We start from the raw sequence: 24285 nt of genomic DNA on the forward strand, positions 1-24285 counted from the left end.
CTTCTGTAAATTCACGTGAATTAATGAAATATGTAAATCTGCACTAAAGCAAAAACATACAGCATGGGTGCACTTTTGTGACTCATTAACAATTGGGCCCCTAATTAGGTCTGGCGTTAACCAAGACTTTTTCTATTGGATGGCTACACTGTGAGTGATAGTCTGCTATTGGCACACACAGTAGTTTTGCTTGGTGCCAGAAACTGAGGCAATGTGTGCTTTTTGAGACCCCAAAGATATTTTTGCTTTTCTCCAATGTTTGTTACAATGGCGAGGGCCCAGCAGCTTCCACAGCAATAAAGGTCTACAAAACGCCATGTCAAAATATTACGTGCATTGGCAAAACCAAAAGACTGACCACCGATGTGGGGCCTATTGGCTTTGCCAGCACTTGTTTATTTTCATGTTTCTCATAATCTTGTTGAAACTGATTTCACGGATTCTTCCATATGAACATTTCTTAAAAATACAAGCTTGCATAAAAACTTTTTGCTGAATGATGCTTCAAAGAAATGGTTCCTAAAATTTCAATCATTTAGCAAAATATTTTGTTTTTTTGCTAGTTGCATTTTTTGTGAACATTTTATTTTGAAAGCAAAGAATTGTCAATCTTGGTTTGAAGCTTCTGCAAATATTTGCTTCTAATCAGAGCATTCTGGGAGCACTCTGGGAGCATTACATGTAGCCTTATATTGTTAAAGTTTACAAACGTGTGTGTACTCCCCCCACCCACCCTCCCCCTTTCTACTGGAACAACTGTTACTACTGCAGTCCAAGCTTACAACATGTGTTTAGAGCGCTCACCCTAATAAAGGCTTTGCATTAATGACCCATAAATACAAGGCTGAACAGTAATATATGGACACACATATTAACATACCTGCTCCATAATGTGGTACTGTCAACTGGCAGCCAAAGGGTTTGTACTGCGCAAGGTTGGACCTATTTGCCCCAAGGACAAAATAAACATGAAAACATGTCCTTGACCCCAGACAACATATCCTGGGTGTCTGGTTATAGGAATTCAACACCCTTGTTGCGCCAGTGCTACCACCATAGGGTGTTACCTCGTTTGTATGGGGGTATTCTAGAAGCGGGCAAAGAAGCTGTCAGGAGGCGCACTGGCGTACTAAGTGTGCCATCTAAAAGGTGATGCACTGTGAGTGTGCCCTCTGATGTCAGCCTCTGGAGGTGGCATAGGGGGTCCCTTGGACCCCCCACATACACCCGCTTGCAGGTGGATGCAGTCAATAACTGCACCCGCCTGCAAGGGGATCTCTAATCTTCCTTCAAAGTGCAGGGGTGTTCCCACCTACACTGCAAAACATGGAGACCCAAACATGGAGGGGCATTAAAGCAGCCTCTGTTTTTTCACATGAATCCGCTGCCTTGTAGGCAGCGCATTTTATGTGATAGGTCGCACTTTCTCTGTTTACACCTAGTGCACCTGTTTTTAGGTGCGTGGATGTAAAAGGAGAAAATGTGCCCTACGCGTAATAGGGCCCCTGTTCACACTGTGTGCTCAGTGAAAGATCATGTTTACTGTGGGCACGGAGGATCTTTGTGATAACAACAAAAATAAACAAATAAGACACTTGGGTGGGGGCACAAAGCCAGAGAGCAAGTAAAAGGAGAAATAACCTTTGGCAAAGTTGATAGGTCTCTGCTTAAAGTTAGTCAAAAAGTGCTGTAACGTGGTCAGCACTGGCGCTTTGTCGTAGGTTTAAAAAATGTATTTTTTTTTTTTTTTTTATGGGGAGGGCAGGACGGGCAAGCACAGGGGAAAGAGGTGGTGGCTATCGGCAGGCAAGGACGGAGGGAGAAAAGGAGACGGCAACATCGAAAATTGGTGGGTGGGTCGGAGGGGAAAGCAATGGCGCTGGAAAAACAGTACCTCACTCACTGTGCGACAAGCGGACTGAGAATAATCAAGAGAAATAAATCTGTGCTTGGTCCTTAAGCCAGAGAGGATACCGGAAGTGATGCTAAGGCAAACACTGGCCAGTTTAGGAGGCTGGCAAGAGTGAAAATGAAGCCACCAAATTGTAAGTAGTGGGCGGGCCTCAAGTGTATATGTACAGTAACCCTCACAGGAACAGCGCGTGCGCGTTGTCGGAGGAGACCTAAAAATTGCACAAGGCCAGAACTTTTGGCTTTGCTAGTTCTTGTTCAATTTGTGAATATGTTTTAAATTCACTTTACTAAATATTTAAACACCTGTGGTTAATGTACACTTCTTTTTTTTTTTTTGTCTGCGATCCCGTTTTGATTTGTGTGAATTGGCTGAATTTAGCATTATGTCTGCAAATACATCACCTTATGGTGTTTTTAGCTTTGCATTGGCTGTTGCTAGCCACTGCTTCTCAGTATTTCCAATACATAAACTAATGCACACCATTTTATGGTTATTCTTGAGTAGGATCATAATAATCCATTGTTTTTGCCATGTGCTCCATTTGTTTTGATGTTGTAGTGAGGAGGGTCTAAGGCATAATTCCTGTATCAAAAACCTAAGATGAACTACATTACTGAATAAAGTCATTGCTATTGGATTCTCAGTTATACTCTTATGTCAAAATATTGCCTACATTGATACTATAGAAATGTGCGCTTACCCGGTGTGACTAAAGCTGTGCAGCATAGGTGGCCAAAATCTGAAGCATTGCAAAGGACTAAACAAATTGCATCGGTTGGTGCTGCATGTTTTGTGACAGGTTGCTTTGTATTTACAATACATCAGTAATGCTACAAAACCCATCCTAATTCTTTAGTTTTTTTTATTATAAGAAAGAAATGTGTTCAGCATTTTCAATTAAAAATGCATTTGATAAAATGCAAAGACTTAATGATGTAGAAGTTGCAAGTCTCATAGATAAACCTCCTGTAAATTTGTGACATTTGTTTTCAGACTGCTGCTACATGCATCCCCTGTATAAGTGACATAAAAAAATGCTGTGACCGTTAAGCTGCAAAAGCACTTTACCTGATTTGATATTGCTCTGTGTGTACCCGTTCACTTCCCCCCCCCTCACCCCCCCCCCCGCGCACACACACACACACACACACACACACCCCCCCCCCCCCCCCCCTAGTGGCTGCTTCCCTGTGTCACCACCGGCAATCTTTTGTGCATTGGACCAGGCAGCAAATTGCTGTCGGTCTCCATGCCTAAATGTTTTTTTTTTTTTTTTGGTCCATTCATCTTGGCATGGTGAATAATAATAATAAAAAAATATTTTCAATGCAATGGGTCTTTCATTTGCTCGAGTGAGAGCTATTAGCATTGTAAACTCCTAACCAGACTTTTCTTGCCACATAAACTGATAATGAAAAGTAAAACAGTTTCACATATGCCGACGGTCGCCATGAGCACGAAAAAGACACTGAAAAGGAAACAGAAATTCGCTTGCAATGAAACATATCAGCAAAAGTGCGATTATCCATGTTACCGGCAAAAGTAGAATTATCCATGTAACGGAGTCGATGTCATGCAAAGCCTCGACTACTGTCCAGCGAGATCACGCTGCATAGGAAGTAAAAAGAACTAGTGCAGAAGCCATTCAGAAAACCCAAAGTCTGTTTTTAGTAGTTTACCGATGTTGTAGAGAAGGGCTAAACACCGGTAAAGACATGACGTATGCATACCTTTTCGCTTGCGAAATCAGTCCAATTTTAAAAGGCAAGGCCACGAGCCAACCATACTGATGGGCATGGTAAAAGCCCACAGAGGGGCCAGAGCACTTGCGTGCTCCACCCTTAAAAAAAAAAAAAAAAAAAAGTGGAGGGGGGGTGCCTGTTATTTTACATATGAACACGCTCCTCCACTGTGTTCTAAAAGCAGATCTGAATCTATCTTTATTCATTTGGTACTGGGCATTTTGAAGAAAGCATATTTTATATATAAATACCTAGTGGCAAATGCCACTAAGTAGTTTTAGTTGGCACCTAATTTCTAAAGTGTTTTTTTTTGGTGTGTTTTGCTAATATCTTTGGTGCCGCTTGATCAATCTGCACAAAATTTTCCCAAAAAACTTTCACGCTGACTTCTGCTGCTGTCTGGATAGGTTTGGGGTAATGATGACTCAAGCCGGGGCCGACAAAGCATTTTCCCATTTCATTTTTCCATAGGGATTTTGAGCAGCTATAGCGCCGAAATAACTGGATGGAATTACACAAAATTTGGCAGAAAGGTAGCTCTTGCTCCAGAAAGTCATTTTTGTCATTAGATGTAAATCCGTTCAGTAGCTTTAGAGAAATTAAAGGAAATTTGTGTGTGTGTGTATATATATATATATATATATATATATATATATATATATATATATACACACACACAGGGAGTGCAGAATTATTAGGCAAATGAGTATTTTGACCACATCATCCTCTTTATGCATGTTGTCTTACTCCAAGCTGTATAGGCTCGAAAGCCTACTACCAATTAAGCATATTAGGTGATGTGCATCTCTGTAATGAGAAGGGGTGTGGTCTAATGACATCAACACCCTATATCAGGTGTGCATAATTATTAGGCAACTTCCTTTCCTTTGGCAAAATGGGTCAAAAGAAGGACTTGACAGGCTCAGAAAAGTCAAAAATAGTGAGATATCTTGCAGAGGGATGCAGCACTCTTAAAATTGCAAAGCTTCTGAAGCGTGATCATCGAACAATCAAGCGTTTCATTCAAAATAGTCAACAGGGTCGCAAGAAGCGTGTGGAAAAACCAAGGCACAAAATAACTGCCCATGAACTGAGAAAAGTGAAGCGTGCAGCTGCCACGATGCCACTTGCCACCAGTTTGGCCATATTTCAGAGCTGCAACATCACTGGAGTGCCCAAAAGCACAAGGTGTGCAATACTCAGAGACATGGCCAAGGTAAGAAAGGCTGAAAGACGACCACCACTGAACAAGACACACAAGCTGAAACGTCAAGACTGGGCCAAGAAATATCTCAAGACTGATTTTTCTAAGGTTTTATGGACTGATGAAATGAGTGAGTCTTGATGGGCCAGATGGATGGGCCCGTGGCTGGATTGGTAAAGGGCAGAGAGCTCCAGTCCGACTCAGACGCCAGCAAGGTGGAGGTGGAGTACTGGTTTGGGCTGGTATCATCAAAGATGAGCTTGTGGGGCCTTTTCGGGTTGAGGATGGAGTCAAGCTCAACTCCCAGTCCTACTGCCAGTTCCTGGAAGACACCTTCTTCAAGCAGTGGTACAGGAAGAAGTCTGCATCCTTCAAGAAAAACATGATTTTCATGCAGGACAGTGTTCCATCACACGCGTCCAAGTACTCCACAGCGTGGCTGGCAAGAAAGGGTATAAAAGAAGGAAATCTAATGACATGGCCTCCTTGTTCACCTGATCTGAACCCCATTGAGAACCTGTGGTCCATCATCAAATGTGAGATTTACAAGGAGGGAAAACAGTACACCTCTCTGAACAGTGTCTGGGAGGCTGTGGTTGCTGCTGCACGCAATGTTTATGGTGAACAGATCAAAACACTGACAGAATCCATGGATGGCAGGCTTTTGAGTGTCTTTGCAAAGAAAGGTGGCTATATTGGTCACTGATTTGTTTTTGTTTTGTTTTTGAATGTCAGAAATGTATATTTGTGAATGTTGAGATGTTATATTGGTTTCACTGGTAATAATAAATAATTGAAATGGGTATATATTTGTTTTTTGTTAAGTTGCCTAATTATGCACAGTAATAGTCACCTGCACACACAGATATCCCCCTAACATAGCTAAAACTAAAAACTACTTCCAAAAATATTCAGCTTTGATATTAATGAGTTTTTTGGGTTCATTGAGAACATGGTGGTTGTTCAATAATAAAATTAATCCTCAAAAATACAACTTGCCTAATAATTCTGCACTCCCTGTATATATATGATTTCCCTCCCGATCAAGTGCTGAGATCTGATTGGCTGACAGTAGTTCAACAAGGAAGTGTTGTCAGTCATTTTGGGACTCTGCTTCTAGCAATAACGTCCCTGTAACCTTAGATAGATATTTTTTTTTTTTCCCCCACTTAAAAATACCAATCGAAACATGTAGATCTTGGCATAGGCAGCAGGAAGCCCAGGAATCAAGGCAACCAGTTTGTGTTAGAGGAATGAGAAGATCTTGTATCTGCCAGTTTCTCTTCCTTTGAGTGATATCCCCTTTTTTGCCCATAATAAATATATTAATTGCCACCACTCTGTACATGTAATGAATTCCTTGTAGTCTGAAATTCCTGAAAAGAGCTTGTGTTTAACCATAACATTTCCTTTCACACCTGCTGACCACAATAGTTGGACACAATCTTATATATATATATATATATATATATATATATAGCAATGCACTTTTATGATTGCCCCTCCATTATCTATTAACCAGCTAAATAAATCAACATGGCGTAACTTTGATATCAACCTGGCCTCCATAAAGCACCTACACAGTCTTATAAAATTTTTTTTAAAAAAAGCGTGACTCCAGCTTCTCTTCCTCATAAAGTTATCTTGGTTTCCAGCTCCAAACTTTCCCAACTAACCACGACTTCCCTGAGAAGCCTAGTATGTCATGCGCTTGGCTGCCCAATAATCACTATCCTTTGGTAGAGAAGAGGCACTGCTGGTTAGCCGGAGCAAAACCCGTATTGGAGCGAGTGACAGGGGTCACCAGCAGTGGGTTGGACTCCGTCTCCCACACCGCTGGCGATTCTGCCGCTCAAAATCCAGTGGTCTCATTAGAATGAGAGCCTATGCGACAGTACCACTGTCTTACCTTGACATATATTTAGGTGGAAAATAGCGAAAAATTATTTAATATGCATGTTAATGTTTTGCTGTAGTTAAAAAAAAAAAAAAAAAAAAAAAAAAAATAATAATAATAATAATTTGCCAATTAGATTTTGTGTGCAAGTATTCTGAGTTAAGGTTCTTCACATGTTCAAACAAAGCTTTCTCACCTAGTCCTTTCAATTGCAGTTAAGGAAATCCTACATTAAATATAAAAGTATTTGAATAGATGTGCTCCAGACATGAGGGTGCATAACTAGTTACATCCGACAGAGGTAACCTGATATTGTGGGCAGTTGAGTCCCAGACACTGAAGTGAGTACCTGCAAATTGGAGGCCACAGCTGTTAAACAAGAGATCCCTAACAAAACCTGGTTTAGAATTTAGCCAATAGGGAAAGTAAATGAAAGGCTTGGAAAATAAAAAAACAAGTTATGAAACCTAAATGCCTTTGGACTGGCGGAGAAAACTTGTTTGTGCCCCTTGCTGTGGTGATTACACTAGTTCTGTACATGCAGCAGGGGTGTAAATAGGTGTCTGAGATCTAGACATTCCTTCTGTGTTAACCATCACAGGATTGAGCCTGCTAAGGTCAGCAGAAATAGGTTGAACAAGATATGTTGAAAATCTGACACGGACTCTGGCAAATAAGGCGCTATTATGGCAGGACTGAAATTATTGCATAACGTTGAGTTAGTGAGTTAGCCCAAAAAAATCATGGCTGACTACTTCCTGTGTTTTTTTTGTTTTTTTTAAACATTCTTAAAGAAGCTATTCTGAAAACTTTTTTTGGTTAAGTTCGAGAATCCCGAGAGCATTAAATGAGACATGGCATTAACCTGACTGTACAGGAATCTGTGCTGAGACCAATCCCGTCACAGACTGAATCCATTTCTAATCTGAACTCTGGTTAGCGTCTTGATGCTCTCACCTCATCACAATTTATTTTTTTTGTTTTAATTTTTGGTTTATCATAAAATACCTTCATCCTACGACACTGGAGTAGGCGAACAGACATGGTAATCCCCCACTTGCCTGAAACAAACATGGATTATCCACTTTTTAAAAAGGGGGGGGGGGGGGAACGTTTCTTGTGATCCCTGACCTGTGTGTGTGCTTTTTTTTTTTTTTTCTTTTTTTTTTTTTTTTTTTACTCTCTCTCTCTCTCTCTCTCTCTCTCTCCTTAGCCCCCTACTCAACGAAAACACTGAGAAGATAGACAGCCTAGGTTGAAACCAATTGAAATGCAGTTGGGGCACTAACTGTCGTCCTTGACTTGAGCAACTTCTGAAAGACTGATCAGGGATCATTTGCATTACTGGACTTCACAGTTAATTTTGTTGTGATTACTAAATAGTTTTGAAGTGGCTGTGGAAAGAAGCAGGCATTCTGATATAACAAATAGTTTGAGTCATTTTCGGACAGAAGGACATAGCAGATTCAGTGCAGTGGGTTCTTGCTTTCTACCTCATTCCCCTGTCCCTCTTTGACAACCTCCCCCCCCTCCCCTCCATCATGATCATTGGATTACAAAACAACCATTGGAAGAAAATTGCAGATCGATTATGTATGGAGATAGAGCTTGTTAATTGTTGTAATCTAAAATGTTTTGTCTGGCATTTGTGTAGCACGCAACTGCCGCTAGTGTGGCTTCTGGCACTCCAGCTGGAGCAATTATAAACATACCTGTATGTTTGCTTTAAAAGGTGACCTATTCATGATTGAGTGCAGTCTTGACTTATGGCCTGGATGTATTTCAGCAAACTGCTTGCTGCTAATTTGCATTCAGTGTTTAATAGGGTGTGATTCATGGAGAAATTCTGTCTGCCTGATTGCATGTGAGGTGTGCTGTACATTCTATTGGGGTGGTGATGTAGCACTGAGGTAATAAATATTTGATTGGCCGTTTGTGTATTGATCCCTCCCAGAAGAAAACAAGGCGCTTCAATCTGAGGGGCCACCCAGCAGCATCATTGCCCCGTGTATTTCTCTGTCTACAGGTCCACATTGGTATCTGAGTAGGTGAAATTAATAACTGAGGTTAAGAAGGCAACAATTTGTTAAATATAGGTAGATTAAGGCAAACGGAAAAGAGAAAGTGGGGACCGTTTGCTATGAGGAGAATGGGCTTTACAGCAGGCCCTAGTCTGTTCAGGCGGGGCAGGGGGCAAACCAAGATGACTCCACGTGTAAAGAGGGAACATCATAAGCAGACAAGTGATTTTGGGGGGTGGGAGGGGGGGGGGGGTGGTGATGGTGGGTCTGGCCCTGCTGTGAGCCCACTCCCAGATAATGCCCCCACTGCTGCCAGACACTTGGGGACCACTTTGTGGTCTGGACAGGCAGTGAGGACTATTGGCATCACGGCCTGGGGGCAGGCTGCTTGGTGTGGTGCTCTCCATTGTGGGTCCTGCGTTTTACCGAATGGCCCTCCCACAGTGCTCTGGATAGCCTATGACACACAACCCTGAACTCAGTGTGGACTGTTCCAAACCCCCACCGTTCCAGCAGGCTTGACATAGAGAACCTGTGGTGGCACTGAATTTGGCACGGTCCCCATAGCACATATATGGCTTGGCTGCGGATCAGCCCCTGTTCCATAGACCCTAGTCAGCTCCTGTCAGCACCCTCCTCCTGCGTTCGGGTCACCTATGAGAAATAAACATCTTTACTTCTGGTGGGGTGTTTCAGGTCTCAGGCCAACATGCCTTACCCTTGATTACTTCAAGGTGATCCTTGCTGCTTCCTAGAGGGTCAGGCTGGATCGACTATGTGGAGATGGATATTGCTGCTTCAACCAACATCCTCTGCAGAAGAGCAGATACATGTGTACACATCAACTGACTAACTGTGCCCCGTATTGCAGTGAACATGAGGAAGCACAACAGAAACAACCCAGGATCAACTTCGAATCCCGGTGCCCAACTAAGAAAAAAGAAATCACTGCAGAATCCTTCACCCCCCCCCCCCCCCCCACACTGAATTAGACATTGCATCTTTAGGGTGGTCAGTCTTACCCCACACTTTTGCTGCCACCTCCTGTTTTGCTGCTACATCTTTTTGTTGGCCTTAGGACTCTAGCTCTGGTTAGCAGTGGTAAAGTGTGTGCATTTCTCCCCTAAACACGGAAACGGTGGTGTATCCACACTTGCCATATTTACTTTACATGCAAGTCCCTTGTAAAATGGTAAACTATATACACAGGGCCTGTAAATTAAATGCTACTAGTGGGCTTGCAGCACTGATTGTGCCACCAGTTTAAGTAGCCCTGTAAACATGGCTCAGGCCTGCCACTGCAGAGCCTCTGGTTGCAGTTATGTTATTTTTATTTGTACCGCGCACAGCTGCCCCAGCAAAGGGGCGTCCCGGTGCTTTGAGAAGGTAAACACAACACAGCACTAAAAGCGGGCAAAAGAAGACAAAACACAACAGATAAGCTTAGACAAATAAAAAGGTCTTAATAGCCCGCCTAAACTGAAGGAGCTCATCAATGGCCCGGATTTGTGGAGGAAGAGAATTCCACCAACTCGCTGCCAGGACTCAAAGAGTGGCCCCCAATTCTGCTCAGCTTAAAGCGCGGAACCACTGCTAAATTCTGGCCTAACGATCTAAGAGTGCGAGAGGGAACATAAGGAATCAGCAATTTCTCCATGATTTGCGGGGAAGTACCCTTTAAGATTTTAAATGCAAAACAGAGAACCTTAAATCTAATCCTCTGCTGCACAGGGAGCCAGTGGAGAGAGCGCAGAGTATTGGACACCGAACATCGCCTGGGGAGACCAGTCACCAGTCGGGCCGCAGCGTTTTGAACCCGCTGGAGCCCCCGAAATTCTGACTGGTTTATCCCCGCCAGTAGGGAGTTGGCATAGTCCAACCTAGACAGCACTGATGCTTGAACCACCAGCTGTCTTGTAGGTGCATCAAAGAATTTGAGGATAGGTCGAAGTCCTCTGATGCCATAGCAAGAAGCCGCCACCTTCTTGGTATGACAGATGAAACTCAGAGAAGAATCAAACCATACCCCCAAGTTTTTTATCTCTGCCGCTGGGAGGGGAGTCACACCCAACTCCGAAGGCCACCATTTATCATCCCACAAAACCACCTGTTTACCAACCACCATAATCTCCGTCTTTTTGGTGTTTAACTGGAGACAGTTGGATTTCATCCAGTTAGCCACTTCCCGCAGACCATCACAAAACCTGGGAGCCTCCAGGTCTGAGTCCCCACTCAGTGTGACTGCCAGCTGCGTATCATCTGCGTAGGATACCATGGTTAGGCCCCACCGCTTGACGACCGCAGCCAACGGTCTCACATACAGATTGAAAAGGGTGGGACTCAGTGAAGACCCCTGTGGGGCAGTCTCACTGCCACCCTGACTTGGCATTCAGAACCTCATGCCAAGCCTAAAAGTCCATGTTTCTTGCATATGGCAACCCTAAGGTAGGCCCTAGGTAGCCCAGAGGGCAGGGTGCCTTATAAGTAAAAGGCAGGGCATGTACTTACTTGTTTTGCATGTACTGGTAATGAAAAACTCTTAGTCGTTTCTCATTACTATGAGGCCTGCCCCGCTCGCAGGCCAGCATTGAGAGTTCCTCGAAATACTTTTAAGCTGTAGTTCCTGATCTGAGAGGAGTAGCTGCGTCATATTTTGTATCGTTGGAATGGTCATGATAAATCCTCCTTACTGGTAAAGTCGGATTTATCCTTACTATTTCTGAAATACCACTTTTAGAAAATGGGCATTTTTTTTGTTCTCACTGCCCTGTATGTCTAAGGCCTGTTTCCAATATATACATCTGGCCTAGGTTAGATGACAACAACACTTGTGCATTCCCTTCAGACACCCACAACACGGGATAATCCGCTGCATCTGCATACTGATGGATATCCCTGGGCAGGAGTTTGGGAAGGGCTCCTACTTATATCTCAAAAGGTAGTGGCCAGAGCCCCCACTTAGTCTGGAGCCAGGGCTGAACTGAAAGGGGATGGAGGGTGTGTGTAAGGAAATGCATCCTTGGCATGGTTGCCCCCTGACTTTTTGCCTTTGCTGATGCTATGTTTTGAATTGAAAGTGTACTGAGGCCTGCTAACCAGGCCCCAGCACCAGTGTTCTTTCCCTAACCTGTACTTATGATTCCACAATTGGCACACCCTGGCATCCAGGTAAGTCCCTTGTAACTGGTACCCCTGGTACCAAGGGCCCTGATGCCAGGGAAGGTCTCTAAGGGCTGCAGCATATCTTATGCCACCCTGGGGACCCCTCACTCAGCACAGACACACTGCTTGCCAGCTTGTGTGTGCTAGTGGGGATAAAACGACTAAGTCGACATGGCACTCCCCTCAGGGTGCCATGCCAACCTCACACTGCCTATGCAGTATAGATAAGTCACCCCTCTAGTAGGCCTTACAGCCCTAAGGCAGGGTGCACTATACCATAGGTGAGGGCACCAGTGCATGAGCACTGTGCCCCTACAGTGTCTAAGCCAACCTTAGACATTGTAAGTGCAAGGTAGCCATAAGAGTGTATGGTCTGGGAGTCTGTCAAACACGAACTCCACAGCACCATAATGGCTACACTGAAAACTGGGAAGTTTGGTATCCAACTTCTCAGCACAATAAATGCACACTGATGCCAGTGTACATTTTATTGTAAAATACACCCCAGAGGGCACCTTAGAGGTGCCCCCTGAAACCTAATCCAACTACCGTGTAGGCTGACTGGTTCTAGCAGCCTGCCACACTCGAGACATGTTGCTGGCCACATGGGGAGAGTGCCTTTGTCACTCTGTCGCCTGTAACAAAGCCTGCACTGGGTGGAGATGCTATCACCTCCCCCAGGCAGGAGCTGTAACACCTGGCGGTGAGCCTCAAAGGCTTACCCCCTTTGTTCCAGCACCACAGGGCACTCCAGCTAGTGGAGTTGCCCGCCCCCTCCCGCCACTGCCCCACTTTTGGCGGCAGGGCCGGAGGAGATAATGATAATAACAAGGAGGAGTCACTGGCCAGTCAGGACAAGCCCCTAAGGTGTCCTGAGCTGAAGTGACTCTAACTTTTAGAAATCCACCATCTTGCAGATGGAGGATTCCCCCAATAGGGATAGGAATGTGACCCCCTCCCCTTGGGAGGAGGCACAAAGAGGGTGTACCCACCCTCAGGGCTAGTAGCCATTGGCTACTAAACCCCCAGACCTAAACACACCCTTAAATTTAGTATTTAAGGGCTTCCCTGAACCTAAGAATTTAGATTCCTGCAACTTACCGAAGAAGAAGACTGCTGAGCTGAAAACCCCTGCAGAAGAAGAAAGAAGACACCAACTGCTTTGGCCCCAGTCCTACCGGCCTGGCTCCTGCCTTCTAAAGAAACCTGCTCCAGTGACGCTTTCTCCAGGACCAGCGACCTCTGAATCCTCAGAGGACTGCCCTGCTTCAAGAGGAACAAGAAACTCCCGAGGACATCGGCCCTGTTCCAAAAGACACCAACTTTGTTTCAGAGGAGCAGATTTAAAGACCCCTGCAATCCCCGCAAGAAGCGTGAGACTTGCAAACTGCACCCGGTGACCCCGACTCGACTGGTGGAGAACCAACACCTCAAGGAGGACCCTCCGGCGACTCCGAGACTGTGAGTAACCAAAGTTGTCCCCCCTGAGCCCCCACAGCGACGCCTGCAGAGGGAATCCCGAGGCTCCCCCTGACCGCGACTGCCTGACTCTAAAATCCAGACGGCTGGAAAAGACCCTGCACCCGCAGCCCCCAGCACCTGAAGGCTCGGAACTTCAGTGCAGGAGTGACCCCCAGGAGGCCCTCTCCCTTGCCCAGGTGGTGGCTACCCCGAGGAGCCCCCCCCTTGCCTGCACCGCTGAAGAGACCCCTTGGTCTCCCATTGACTCCCATTGGAAACCCGACGCTTGTTTGCACACTGCACCCGGCCGCCCCCGCGCTGCTGAGGGTGTACTTTCTGTGTGGACTTGTGTCCCCCCCGGTGCCCTACAAAACCCCCCTGGTCTGCCCTCCGAAGACGCGGGTACTTACCTGCTGGCAGACTGGAACCGGGGCACCCCCTTCTCTCCATTGAAGCCTATGCGTTTTGGGCACCACTTTGAACTCTGCACCTGACCGGCCCTGAGCTGCTGGTGTGGTGACTTTGGGGTTGCTCTGAACCCCCCCAACGGTGGGCTACCTTGGACCCCAATCTTAACCCCGTAGGTGGTTTACTTACCTGCAAGAACTAACAATACTTTACCTCCCCAGGAACTGTGAAAATTGCACTGTCCACTTTTAAAACAGCTTATTGTGTTTTATGAAAAAAATATATATGCTACTGTGATTATTCAAAGTTCCTAAAGTACTTACCTGCAATACCTTTCAAATGAGATATTACATGTAGAATTTGAACCTGTGGTTCTTAAAATAAACTAAGAAAATATATTTTTCTATAACAAAACCTATTGGCCTGGATTTGTCTCTGAGTGTGTGTTCCTCATTTATTGCCTGTGTGTATGTACAACAAATGCTTAACACTACTCCTTTGATAAGCCTACTGCTCGACCACACTACCACAAAATAGAGCATTAGTATTATCTCTTTTTGCCACTATCTTACCTCTAAGGGGAACCCTTGGACTCTGTATGCACTATTTCAAAGTAAGGAATAGTATGCACAGAGCCAACTTCCTACAGGGTGCATATCAAAGAAACCTTTGAAGTCATCCCCCACATCAAAGCCCTTTTTGGTATAAGTACTACTGGGCCTGACCCACTAAAATCAATACACTTCTAGACTCCAGAAAGCTGCTGGAATATGGACTGCTATGCTGGAGGATCACCACTTTGACTTTGCTGTGTCTGACAGTTTCAATGAACTGCAGCCCTGCCTTGCTTTCTGCTAATCTCTGCCCTGTAACCCAAGACTCAAGTCTTCCCCGGAGTAACTCCAAGGGCTTCCCGACTTGCCCCCAGTTTTATGCCAGGTCTCCGGGACATCAAGGACCTAAAGTGCGGCTTTGTTGCAACCTTCTGTTCCCTTTTAATTAGCACTTCAGCGTGGCTTTGTCTCAGCCTGCCGCTCATTCAGCTAAGATTGCAGTGCGGTTTGGTTGCGACTCGCCCCATCAGGACTTCAGAGTAGCCTTATGGCAGCCCACTGCCCATCCCGCCAGTACTTCGGAGCAGCTTCAGTGTGGGTCACCATCCGTGTTGCCAAGTGACTGAGACGTGTGATATGCACTGGCCTACCCCAACCAGCGAGTCACGCTCTAGCTCAATCCTGCTTCTTGCTCCTTCGCCCACCTTTCTCAGGTCGCTTACCCTTTAAATTGTGGCCTTGTCTTCCCAGATGCATAGGCTCAAGCGGCCTTTAAGCTTCTGCTACGCTCTCTGCATAGCAAGAACATCATACCTTATTTTCTTCAACCTGGCCGCTCCAGAATGGTTCCGATCAACTTATTCTGCGCTCCTCACAGGGGGACACTAGTATTCTCACACAATACTGGTAAGACTCTAAAATAAGCCTCATACACAGTGTGCTTAATGTGATATCTTCTAAAAGTGCATATTCATTGGATTTTTGTTATTTTTGGTCTTGATCTATACAGAAAAATCTTTATTTTTAATATAGCCGCGTGGAGTCCTTTTTGGTGGTGTCATTGTGATTACTGTACTTGTGTTGCACAAATACTTTACACATTGCCTTTTAAGTTAAGCCTCCCTGCTTTGTCAAGCTACCAGAGGGTGAGCACAAGTTACATTAGGTTGTGTAGGTGACTTGCCCTGACTAGCATTGGGCTTCCTACGTGGACAGGGTGTATACCCATGTCAACTAGAGACTCCATTTCACCCCCCCACCTTGATGATGACTAGAGTCATTTTAGGATCAGATGGACCACTAGAATTAGACCTGCCTTGCTGGTTGACACGAAGCATACTTAGAGTTGACCAAATGAAGGAACATAAGAAGAAGGATTATTTGGAGCAGAGAAGTGTCAGACACAACACTGCACACGTGTGTAGCGAGAAGCTGCTGCACATGAAACGTGTCATGGAAGGTATTAAGGACAAAATGAGGACTTGGAGGCCTAGCCTCTCCAAAGTAACTTTCAGATCTTAGGGGTTCCTTAATAAATGATGTGCAAAGATTTTATGGAAAAAGTTAGTGTCTTTGACAGATCTGCATTTACCCCTGTGTTCTCTGTCAAGCAATCTCATAGATCACTGGACCCAGAGCACCTTCTGTCTCATTCTATGTCGACTCATATTTCAAAGATTCACATACTACCCTGAGCCTGGCCAGGTACTACTGTGACCTGATGTAAGAGGGAAGTGATCTGTCAATCTATCCAGATTTCGCTCTCCAAGCACAGGCCGGTAGAAGGGAATTTTGAGAGATCAGCAAAAACCCAGCATTCAATACATACTGATGTATCCACTCCGCATCACCATGAATGGGAAGCTACAGAATTTCAGTGACACCCAAACAGGTAACTAAATGTGGTGTTTTTTTTTTTTTTTTTTTTTTTTCCCTGCATGTTTCATTGGGGTGTTGCAGTCAGGAGGGTGTGAGATCTCGGCTACGTAGAGTAGACTTCACTTTTTGGGCACACGCTATGCAACTGTAATATTTGTAATCCACTCGACTACTCTCGTCTTCTGTCTTGATTTACCCTTTGTTCAATGCTGGGCGTTGAGGAATCAAGGTGTTGCCTAATCTTAGGCAGTTGCCAACTATACTACGCTGAGGTCCTAACGCCAAACGTACTACAGAAAATCATTAATAAAAATTAATAAAACAGCTATGCTTTTGAACTAAGAACAGGCATGAGGCCTTAATGACCTCTGGAAGTCCTGGCCTGCTTCAACAGGCACAACATAGACAGTACCATCTTGTAAAAAAAAAATAGAAAACACCTCACAATGCACACCATGACCAATAGACTTTTTTTTGTTTTGTGCTGTGTAGGCTAGTTAGCCTGCAGTCAGTCTGGCTTTATCCCTGGGTGCTAGATTTCAAGTAACCTTTATTCCATCTTTGATGTTCTGCATCACACAAATCCCTTATTAATGTGATGTCTGCACTTCTGGGTGCCGCCAAGTTTTTCAGCTCGCTTGAATGGCGTTATCTCTTCTGTATATTGGAGCTTATGGGCTTCAGTGCAGCCTTTATGAAGTGAATGATCCCCTTTACCTCCAGCTGGTAGCTTGCATTAGATTAAATGATCTCCTGTCTTCTCAAATCAAGACTAGTCGAGGCACCAGAAAGAGCTGTCCCCTGTTGGCCGTTCTGTTTGCCGCTAACATCACTTTGAAAGAGGGATTAACTTTCACTCTTGCTGACTCCTAGTGTTGCTGTACATAGTTGATGTCCCTCTATATACATCCGAGAGCCTGAGGTCAGTCTCTCAAGAGAATTGTTAGATGCAGTCAGCTATCAGGCATTACTATTGGGTGACTGAAGTCTGTAATTTCCCCACTTACTGTAGCAACATCAGAATGCAACCTCCAATACACTCACAAATCGTATGCATCCTCTGTACAGTACCTAGCAATATCGGGGTGAGCAAGGGCCTAGGGAATCTATGGTGGGGCAGTTATGGCGCACATATCGTCAGACTTGGCTATCTGGTATCCTAGTCGATTTTATTATGTGCAAAGAACAGGATGCACACTACTGGAATCATTTCTGCCTGTTTCACCCGCATAGTGGTGGAGGCTGATTATAGTTGGACCTTGCCTACTTGGGGTAGTTATTTTGTCTTTCACCGGACAGCCTGCTCCAGTTAGGCTTGGAATGGACTTTGAGCTAAGGCTTATAGAACAGATTTATACACTGGAAATCCCTCAAATAACCCCATGTGCCCATTTACCTTGGAACCCAACGTCTGCACACATCCTTCTTGAAATCTGCAAGAACACTAATAGGGGCCAACACCCCTACCCCTCACCCTACTGTTTCTGAAATCTCCAACAACTGTGTCATCCCTCAAGCTCCACCCTGTTCAACACCTTCATAACTCCCTTGGCAAATATTGTAAGATTGCGTGGACTAAACATCCTATCCTACGCTAAGGACACCCAGCTCATCCTCTCACTATCTGAAGACCCTAACACCAAATTAACAAACTTCCACAACTGCATGGCGAACATTGCCTTCTGGATAAGAACCATCTGCCTCCACCTCAACACAGACAAGCCGGAAGTATTAATCTTCTGAAACACCTTATCATGGAGCAACTAGGATCACCCCCCCCCCCCCCCCCCCCCCCCCCCCCCCCCCCCCCCCCCCCCCCCCCCCCCCCCCCCCCCCCCCCCCCCCAGCTGCACCGACCAGAAACTCCCGCAACCTTGGCTTCATCCCGGACAGTAAACTGACCATGACAAAACAGACCAGCGCAGTCTCTCCACTGGCATCCTCACCCTCTGCATGCGCCAAGGATTTTCAAGTGGCTCCCCATTGACGCAAGACCCACAGTCAATCAAGCCCAGGTCACTGGCTGACTGGAAAATGGCAAAGCACTCTATGCGGATATCACTGTGTAGCTCCTCAAGACTACAGACACTACAGAGCTCGGCAGCCAGGCTAATCCTTGACCTCCCCAAACGGTCCCACATCACCACCATTCCCCCCCCTTTCCCCAACAAGTTCTACTTGCTCCCTATTCAGAAGAGATGCCATTTCAAGGTGCCGATCTACGCCCTCAAAGCCCTCCACAAACCAGGCTGAGACTACAGCAACCACTGACTGAATTTCCACCTCCTGTCCAGACACCTGTGCTCCGCCTCCCTGTTCCTCAGCCGCACAACCTGCATATGTCAGTCTCCATCACCCACCTCACCGTGAGACCTTGTAACAACCTCCCACTTCACCTACAGACTTCATCCTCCCTGCTGGAGTTCAGAAGAGGCCTCAAGACCTGGTTAGTCGAATGAGCTCCGGCAGCAGTATTAGCCACGCTTACAGATCCATTTGTATTGGATTGGATCCATTACCTAGGTGCCTGATATCTCGACTTTAAAACACTTGACGTATCTGTGTTCCTACTACCTAGTCCAAATGGTCAGCAAGTTCACCTCTGTCTGATCAGTGGAAATTCTGTTCTCAAAATGAGACTTATCGCCCAACTGCGAACACAGACTTATTCAAATGAAATGTAAATACAGAATATACTACATACCAGACACATTCATGAGTTGGAGCTTAGGGCCCCACATCTGGAACACTTGACATCGTTCCTAAGCGCTGATGTCCTTACCTGGCATGACTGTGCCAATAGATGGTGACCTGTTGGCTTGAAGTATTTGAAAATGATAACCGACATGAGACTCCACCATATCCTCCATGCCATTGGTAGCACTTGTATGCCAAAGAGTTCCCGGCTGCGAGTCAAAGGCTAGTGGCCATGGTGCCGCTTGTGGATAATCCACAAGTGGCCATGTGTTCGAGAAGAGGCCCTTGCAACAAACAGATTGGCTACTTGATCTGATATACTGTTGAGCAACACCAGGAGTTGAACCTGGTTCTCTAGTTTTGAAATCAGCAGTTTGGCTACATCTCCTCCAAAGTTGAATAGTCTCTGCAAACTTGTGAATGAAATCTTCAGTCTAAAATTACCATTGTTCACCTTGGGTATAGACCCACATTAAAAAAAAAAAAAATCTTCATCCAAATAACCCCAAGCACTCCTCTTTACCCATTTTGTGATTTAAAGCTGCCTAGAGAATTTCAAATTCTAATGTATATTTTATTTATTTATTTATTTAAATAAATGTTCCCTCTTCAAAGGTATTACTATTTTGGCTATCTGCTGCATGGCCCACCTTTTGGTCAAAGTTTTGTCCATACTTGCACATATTGTCTGTCAATTTATATAGGGCACTAAAAGTCTAAATTGTGGTCTGTAAACATTCGATTATTTGATCCGTGTTGAGTGTATCATGATTTTCTTTTCCATGTATGCAGTAGTGTTCAACTAGGTGTTGTGACCCTTACACCTATGTAAAGTACAAAAAATGAATTTGAGCAGTATTTTGTGTAGTAGCACTTTACAGTTGGTTCAGGTGGACTTTATCAAAGTGAATGGCCCCTTACTTTGGCATGCCCACAATGTGACCACATTGATTTGCTCTTTGTAGCCCTTGCTTTATATTCTCAGGCAAAATGAGAAAGTTAATGCCATGTGAAGGTGGTAGATTAAGCGAGCAAACTAATGATCTCTATTCCTGCTGTAGAAGCATGGCTCCAAACGAATCCTTTCCATAATAACTTGTGGTCGTGTGACTGCACCATAAGAAATGAAATCTGAATGCAAGCGAACTGTACTGACTTGAATTGGCAACACAGTGCAGTTAACTTTTTGAGGAACTTAATGAGCAAACTAGTTCTACTAGGAGACACATCAGGGGGAAATTAGCTTCTTTATTTTGAAGTTAAGCAATATTCCACTGTTCGAGTAGGGTTAGCAGTCCTGCTTCCTTCAGACTCTGCATTCACTTGGAACTTTGCTGGCTCTGATCTGCATCACTATCTAGCTTCTCAAACTATATAATATGCAGACCTATTCGCCACATAACCTTTTATGTGACTATGCAACAAAAGTCAGGCTCCGTTGGTTTTTCCGTATAAATACAGGAATAACTTTGTGGAGCTGTATTCTGCTTGTTGCAGTGAAACGAAGTCCTTTTCTTTTGTGGTAAAATCCTGAGTTGAAACCGTTAACTTTAGAATGGGTATTTTTTTACTCTGCACCTTGGAAATGTATGCCAGTTGATACATCGTTCATTAAGACCAGAGTTATTTACTTCCTGATTTACTTCTATGCCTGACCTTTGACTGTGTGCTTCGGGAATGTTAATGTTTCTTCCATTACATGTAGATTCAGTAAGCAACCTTGGGCAATACAAACCTGTTTCGTGCAGTATCACTTTATAACTAAACTAAAGTGGATTTACAGTTATAATATTCAAAATCACTTTAAATCAGTGAACTAGCATGTAGGGTTCTCTCTGGGATTAACAATAAACCACTCTGTTGATGCATGCTTTGATGCCTCTTCACTGCTTCTGAAAGTGTTCCTTTTGATAGCATTATTAATGTCCTGTTCCTTTTGAACGGTCTCTATATATTTACGTTTGTATATGTCTGACTAATTCATGCCAGTGAACAATTTTCTATAAATTTCATGAACTGGGGGTATTTACAGAATGTTTTTATATCCATTTATTGAGGGCCTATAGTAATTTTTCTACCCACAATGTTTAGTCGGAGGATCCTAGGTCCTTTTTTCCTGCCTTTACAAACCCTATTCTCCTCAGTGTTGCCCCTACCACTCAAGTCTGTCCTTTTTGCTTAATGAGAGGCAAAACCTCTGCCCCAAAATACCACTTCTTGGAACATGTTTCTTTAGGAATATAAATGTTGCTCACTTTAAAAATAAAAATTACCCTAATTTTTTTTGCTATTGTATATTCTTCCTGTGCCGCATGCTTCTTTTAACAATCAACCTATAGCTTTAAAAAGTATTTTGTAGTATGTTAAAGGTGTAAGCAAATGGCTCTTCTTCCACTTATTTTTCTTACACTGGGGCAGGAAACTATTAACATTTTCTCCCCCCCCCCCCCCCCCCCCCCCCAAAAAAAAAATCCCTCTTCCCTTGAACCCTACTAGTCTGAGTTTCTCAGTTGTGGAGTTTAAACTGCATATATGTTAGCAACTTTTTTTTTTTCTGGCATAGTAATTGTGCTCCCGCATCCATTTTCTTCTTTTTGTTTTCAACATTCACAACAATTTGAGGTATGTGTTTGCTGCTTTATATAGCTGTAGGAAGGGGAGAATACAGTTTACAAAATGCTGCAAGTCACTTGTGGCTGAAAGTGTTATGGTGCTATTTGACATGCCTTTCGTAACGTGTTTTTTTTTTTTTTTTTTTTTTTTTATGTTTCAATTTTCAGGTTGATTGTTTCAGAGAGAGAATCACAAGTGAAGTAAGTGACTTGACTAATCCACTATAAAGCATGGTGTTGATTGGCTTCTTCAATTACACACTAATTAGATTGTCGATAGCAGTGGGCTCCGAGAGAGAAAACACGTAGAATCCGGACACAGTTTTGTGGGGGAAACTTTAAACATCTGCTTCTTGTGGAAGATTGTGTGGTGTGTGTGTGTTTTTTTTTTTTTTTTTTTTTTTCTGTTCAAGTCTACCTACACACCGCAGCTGTCTGGTTGGCTAAAGACATCTTGAGAACTTTCGGAAAGTTGACCTAGGAATGTTTTCCCGCTCGTTGATTACCAATGGCATTGTGGTTTGTAACTCGTACTTTCCGGCTTTCCATTTGCTTTAGGCTCTCTGGGTTCAGTTCGTCCCTCCTATTACCTAAAGCTTGATTTCTGTATTCCTCCTTAACTCACTTTCTGTAAACCGGTCTTTAAATCTTGTTATCTTGTCACATTTGCTATGCATTCAAAGACCGAGGTCCGATGTCAGTTGCTGTCTTCCAAGGGTGCTTGTTCTATTCTTCATTTGACTTCAAAGTGAGAAGGGATTTGTGTGACGATCTTCTGGATTCTGGGGGTTGAAAGGATTTTTTTTTTTGTCTAGCACACAACAACATTTAAATGAACTTTGTAAGTATTTCAGAACATATCCGAATTATGAACGCACAAATGAAGCACAATTTTTGTTATTTCTGAAGTGTTGAAAACCGATACTTTACTATGATAAAACTAATCCTTAAACTAGGTGATGCAATTTCCACTCACTTTCGTCTTTGCACTGTAGTTTTATTCGTAATTCTGTATATCTGTGCAAATGTAATTGTTTTTTTTATTTGAAAATGTGTTGTCTTTAATGGCAGTGAGCTGCCACACCATGAATACTCCACTCCACACTCCTTCATTCTACACCACTCCACTGTACCCCACTTCACGCTACGCCTCTGTACCACTCTATTCTGCCAGTGAAGTCTTTGCCACTACTCTACTCCACTGTACTCTTTGCCTTTGCACTGTACACCACTCAAGGCCACACCAATCTGTTCTACACAACTTCACTCTACGCTACTCTTATGTATGCCACTGTGCAACACTGCACTATACGCCAATATACTCCATGCCACTGCACTTTACTCTAACACACAGCTCTAGGCCAGTGGTTCCCAACCTTTTGACTCCTGAGGACCCCCAATGAATCATTACTGGAAGCCGGGGACCCCCAGAAATTTGTACATTTTAATTTTCAAACATTAAAACAGTAATTCGCAAAAAATATAACAAGTACACACCAAACAAATACTCAAATTACTAAAGATAAAATGATTTTATATTGAAAAAATATGCAAAAATCTAAACATTTTTATTGGGAAGGTTGGCGCTGCATCTCTGCAACTACCTTTTCAATGCTTGGTTTTATTTAGGAAAGGTGAATCCTCAGGTCAGATTCTACATTTCCGGAGCGATTTCTGTTTTTATTTTTTAGGTATGCAAGATCTGAGAAAGCTTTTTCACATAAATAAGTGAAGGGGAAAGGAAATAAACCATAAGGGCCTCTCATCTCTCCCTAGCCTCTCTGTCACATGTACTTCATTTGTTTTATAGCACCTCTTATACCACTGCAGGGTGTCAGGGCACTTTACAGGGGACTACAAGGTGTAGGATTCACATGTCGTCCACACTGGTAGGCATTTTCCTAAGAGTGCTTGGTCCGGAGAAGCACAAACTTAGGATTCAGAACACAGCACAGTGATAAGCGATTACGTTAGCACAGTGCTTAATTTGTAAATAAAAACATGCCGGTGCCCAAAGCCGCCCTCCTAAACACGTGGCTGCTGCAATTAAATGTGGGTACACGGAATACTGAGGCAGCATAATCCTAAACCATCTCGGGCCTCTTCAATCCATATAAAGCCACTCCCTGCCACTTCAGCTCACTCTAGCAGCTTTCTCCTTTATCCCTTTGTGACGCTTTTTCGTTTTTCCCTTCCTCTTTCTTTCCCATATGTGTCTTTTACTCGCAGCAAATGCTTGAGGCAGAAGAATAAGCCCCGGCCCTCAAAAATAAGTGCTGGTGCTCGGCACCGGAAACATCAAGCACAAATTAAGCACTGCGTTAGCAATAAGAATTTATTTCTACACAAGCAAACCTTTTTTAGCAGCGTAAGGAAAACGAAAGACTAGGAAAAAAACAACTTTCTAATTTGTGCCACGCGGTTTGCATGCAGGTCTTTAATGGGAGTTCACAGCTCACTGTGGTAGATTATGATTATGAACTGCATAGTAACAAAAGAATCTCTGTGACAGAAGCAATAACCCACTGTGCCATGCACATAAAATACTGTTTTTTGCATGATACACATTCTTTGCAGCAGGCATATTAACCATCTGCGCTACCTTTGAGTCAAAACTGCCTCTGCACAAAATTCCCATCTCTCTCCAGCAGATACATTAATCACTTGAGTTAGCTTGAGGCTTTTATTTTTGCAGTACAAGAAGCTTTGCAGTGCGTTTAAAACTGCTCAACAA

General features: G+C 43.9%; 1 protein-coding gene across 2 annotated transcripts in view; it reads left to right on the forward strand.

Annotated features, from left to right (window-relative positions):
* Positions 1-24285, forward strand: part of PSME3 (proteasome activator subunit 3) — a 201045-nt gene that overhangs the window by 8617 nt on the left and 168143 nt on the right. For both annotated transcript variants that reach the window (XM_069237733.1, XM_069237734.1), the window contains one exon: positions 21720-21752. In XM_069237733.1, the coding sequence (XP_069093834.1) occupies positions 21720-21752 (33 nt within the window). Of the gene's footprint in view, positions 1-21719; positions 21753-24285 lie in introns of those variants that run through there.

This window comes from Pleurodeles waltl, chromosome 6 (assembly GCF_031143425.1).
Source record: "Pleurodeles waltl isolate 20211129_DDA chromosome 6, aPleWal1.hap1.20221129, whole genome shotgun sequence".
In the NCBI taxonomy this organism is placed as follows: Eukaryota; Metazoa; Chordata; class Amphibia; order Caudata; family Salamandridae; genus Pleurodeles; species Pleurodeles waltl.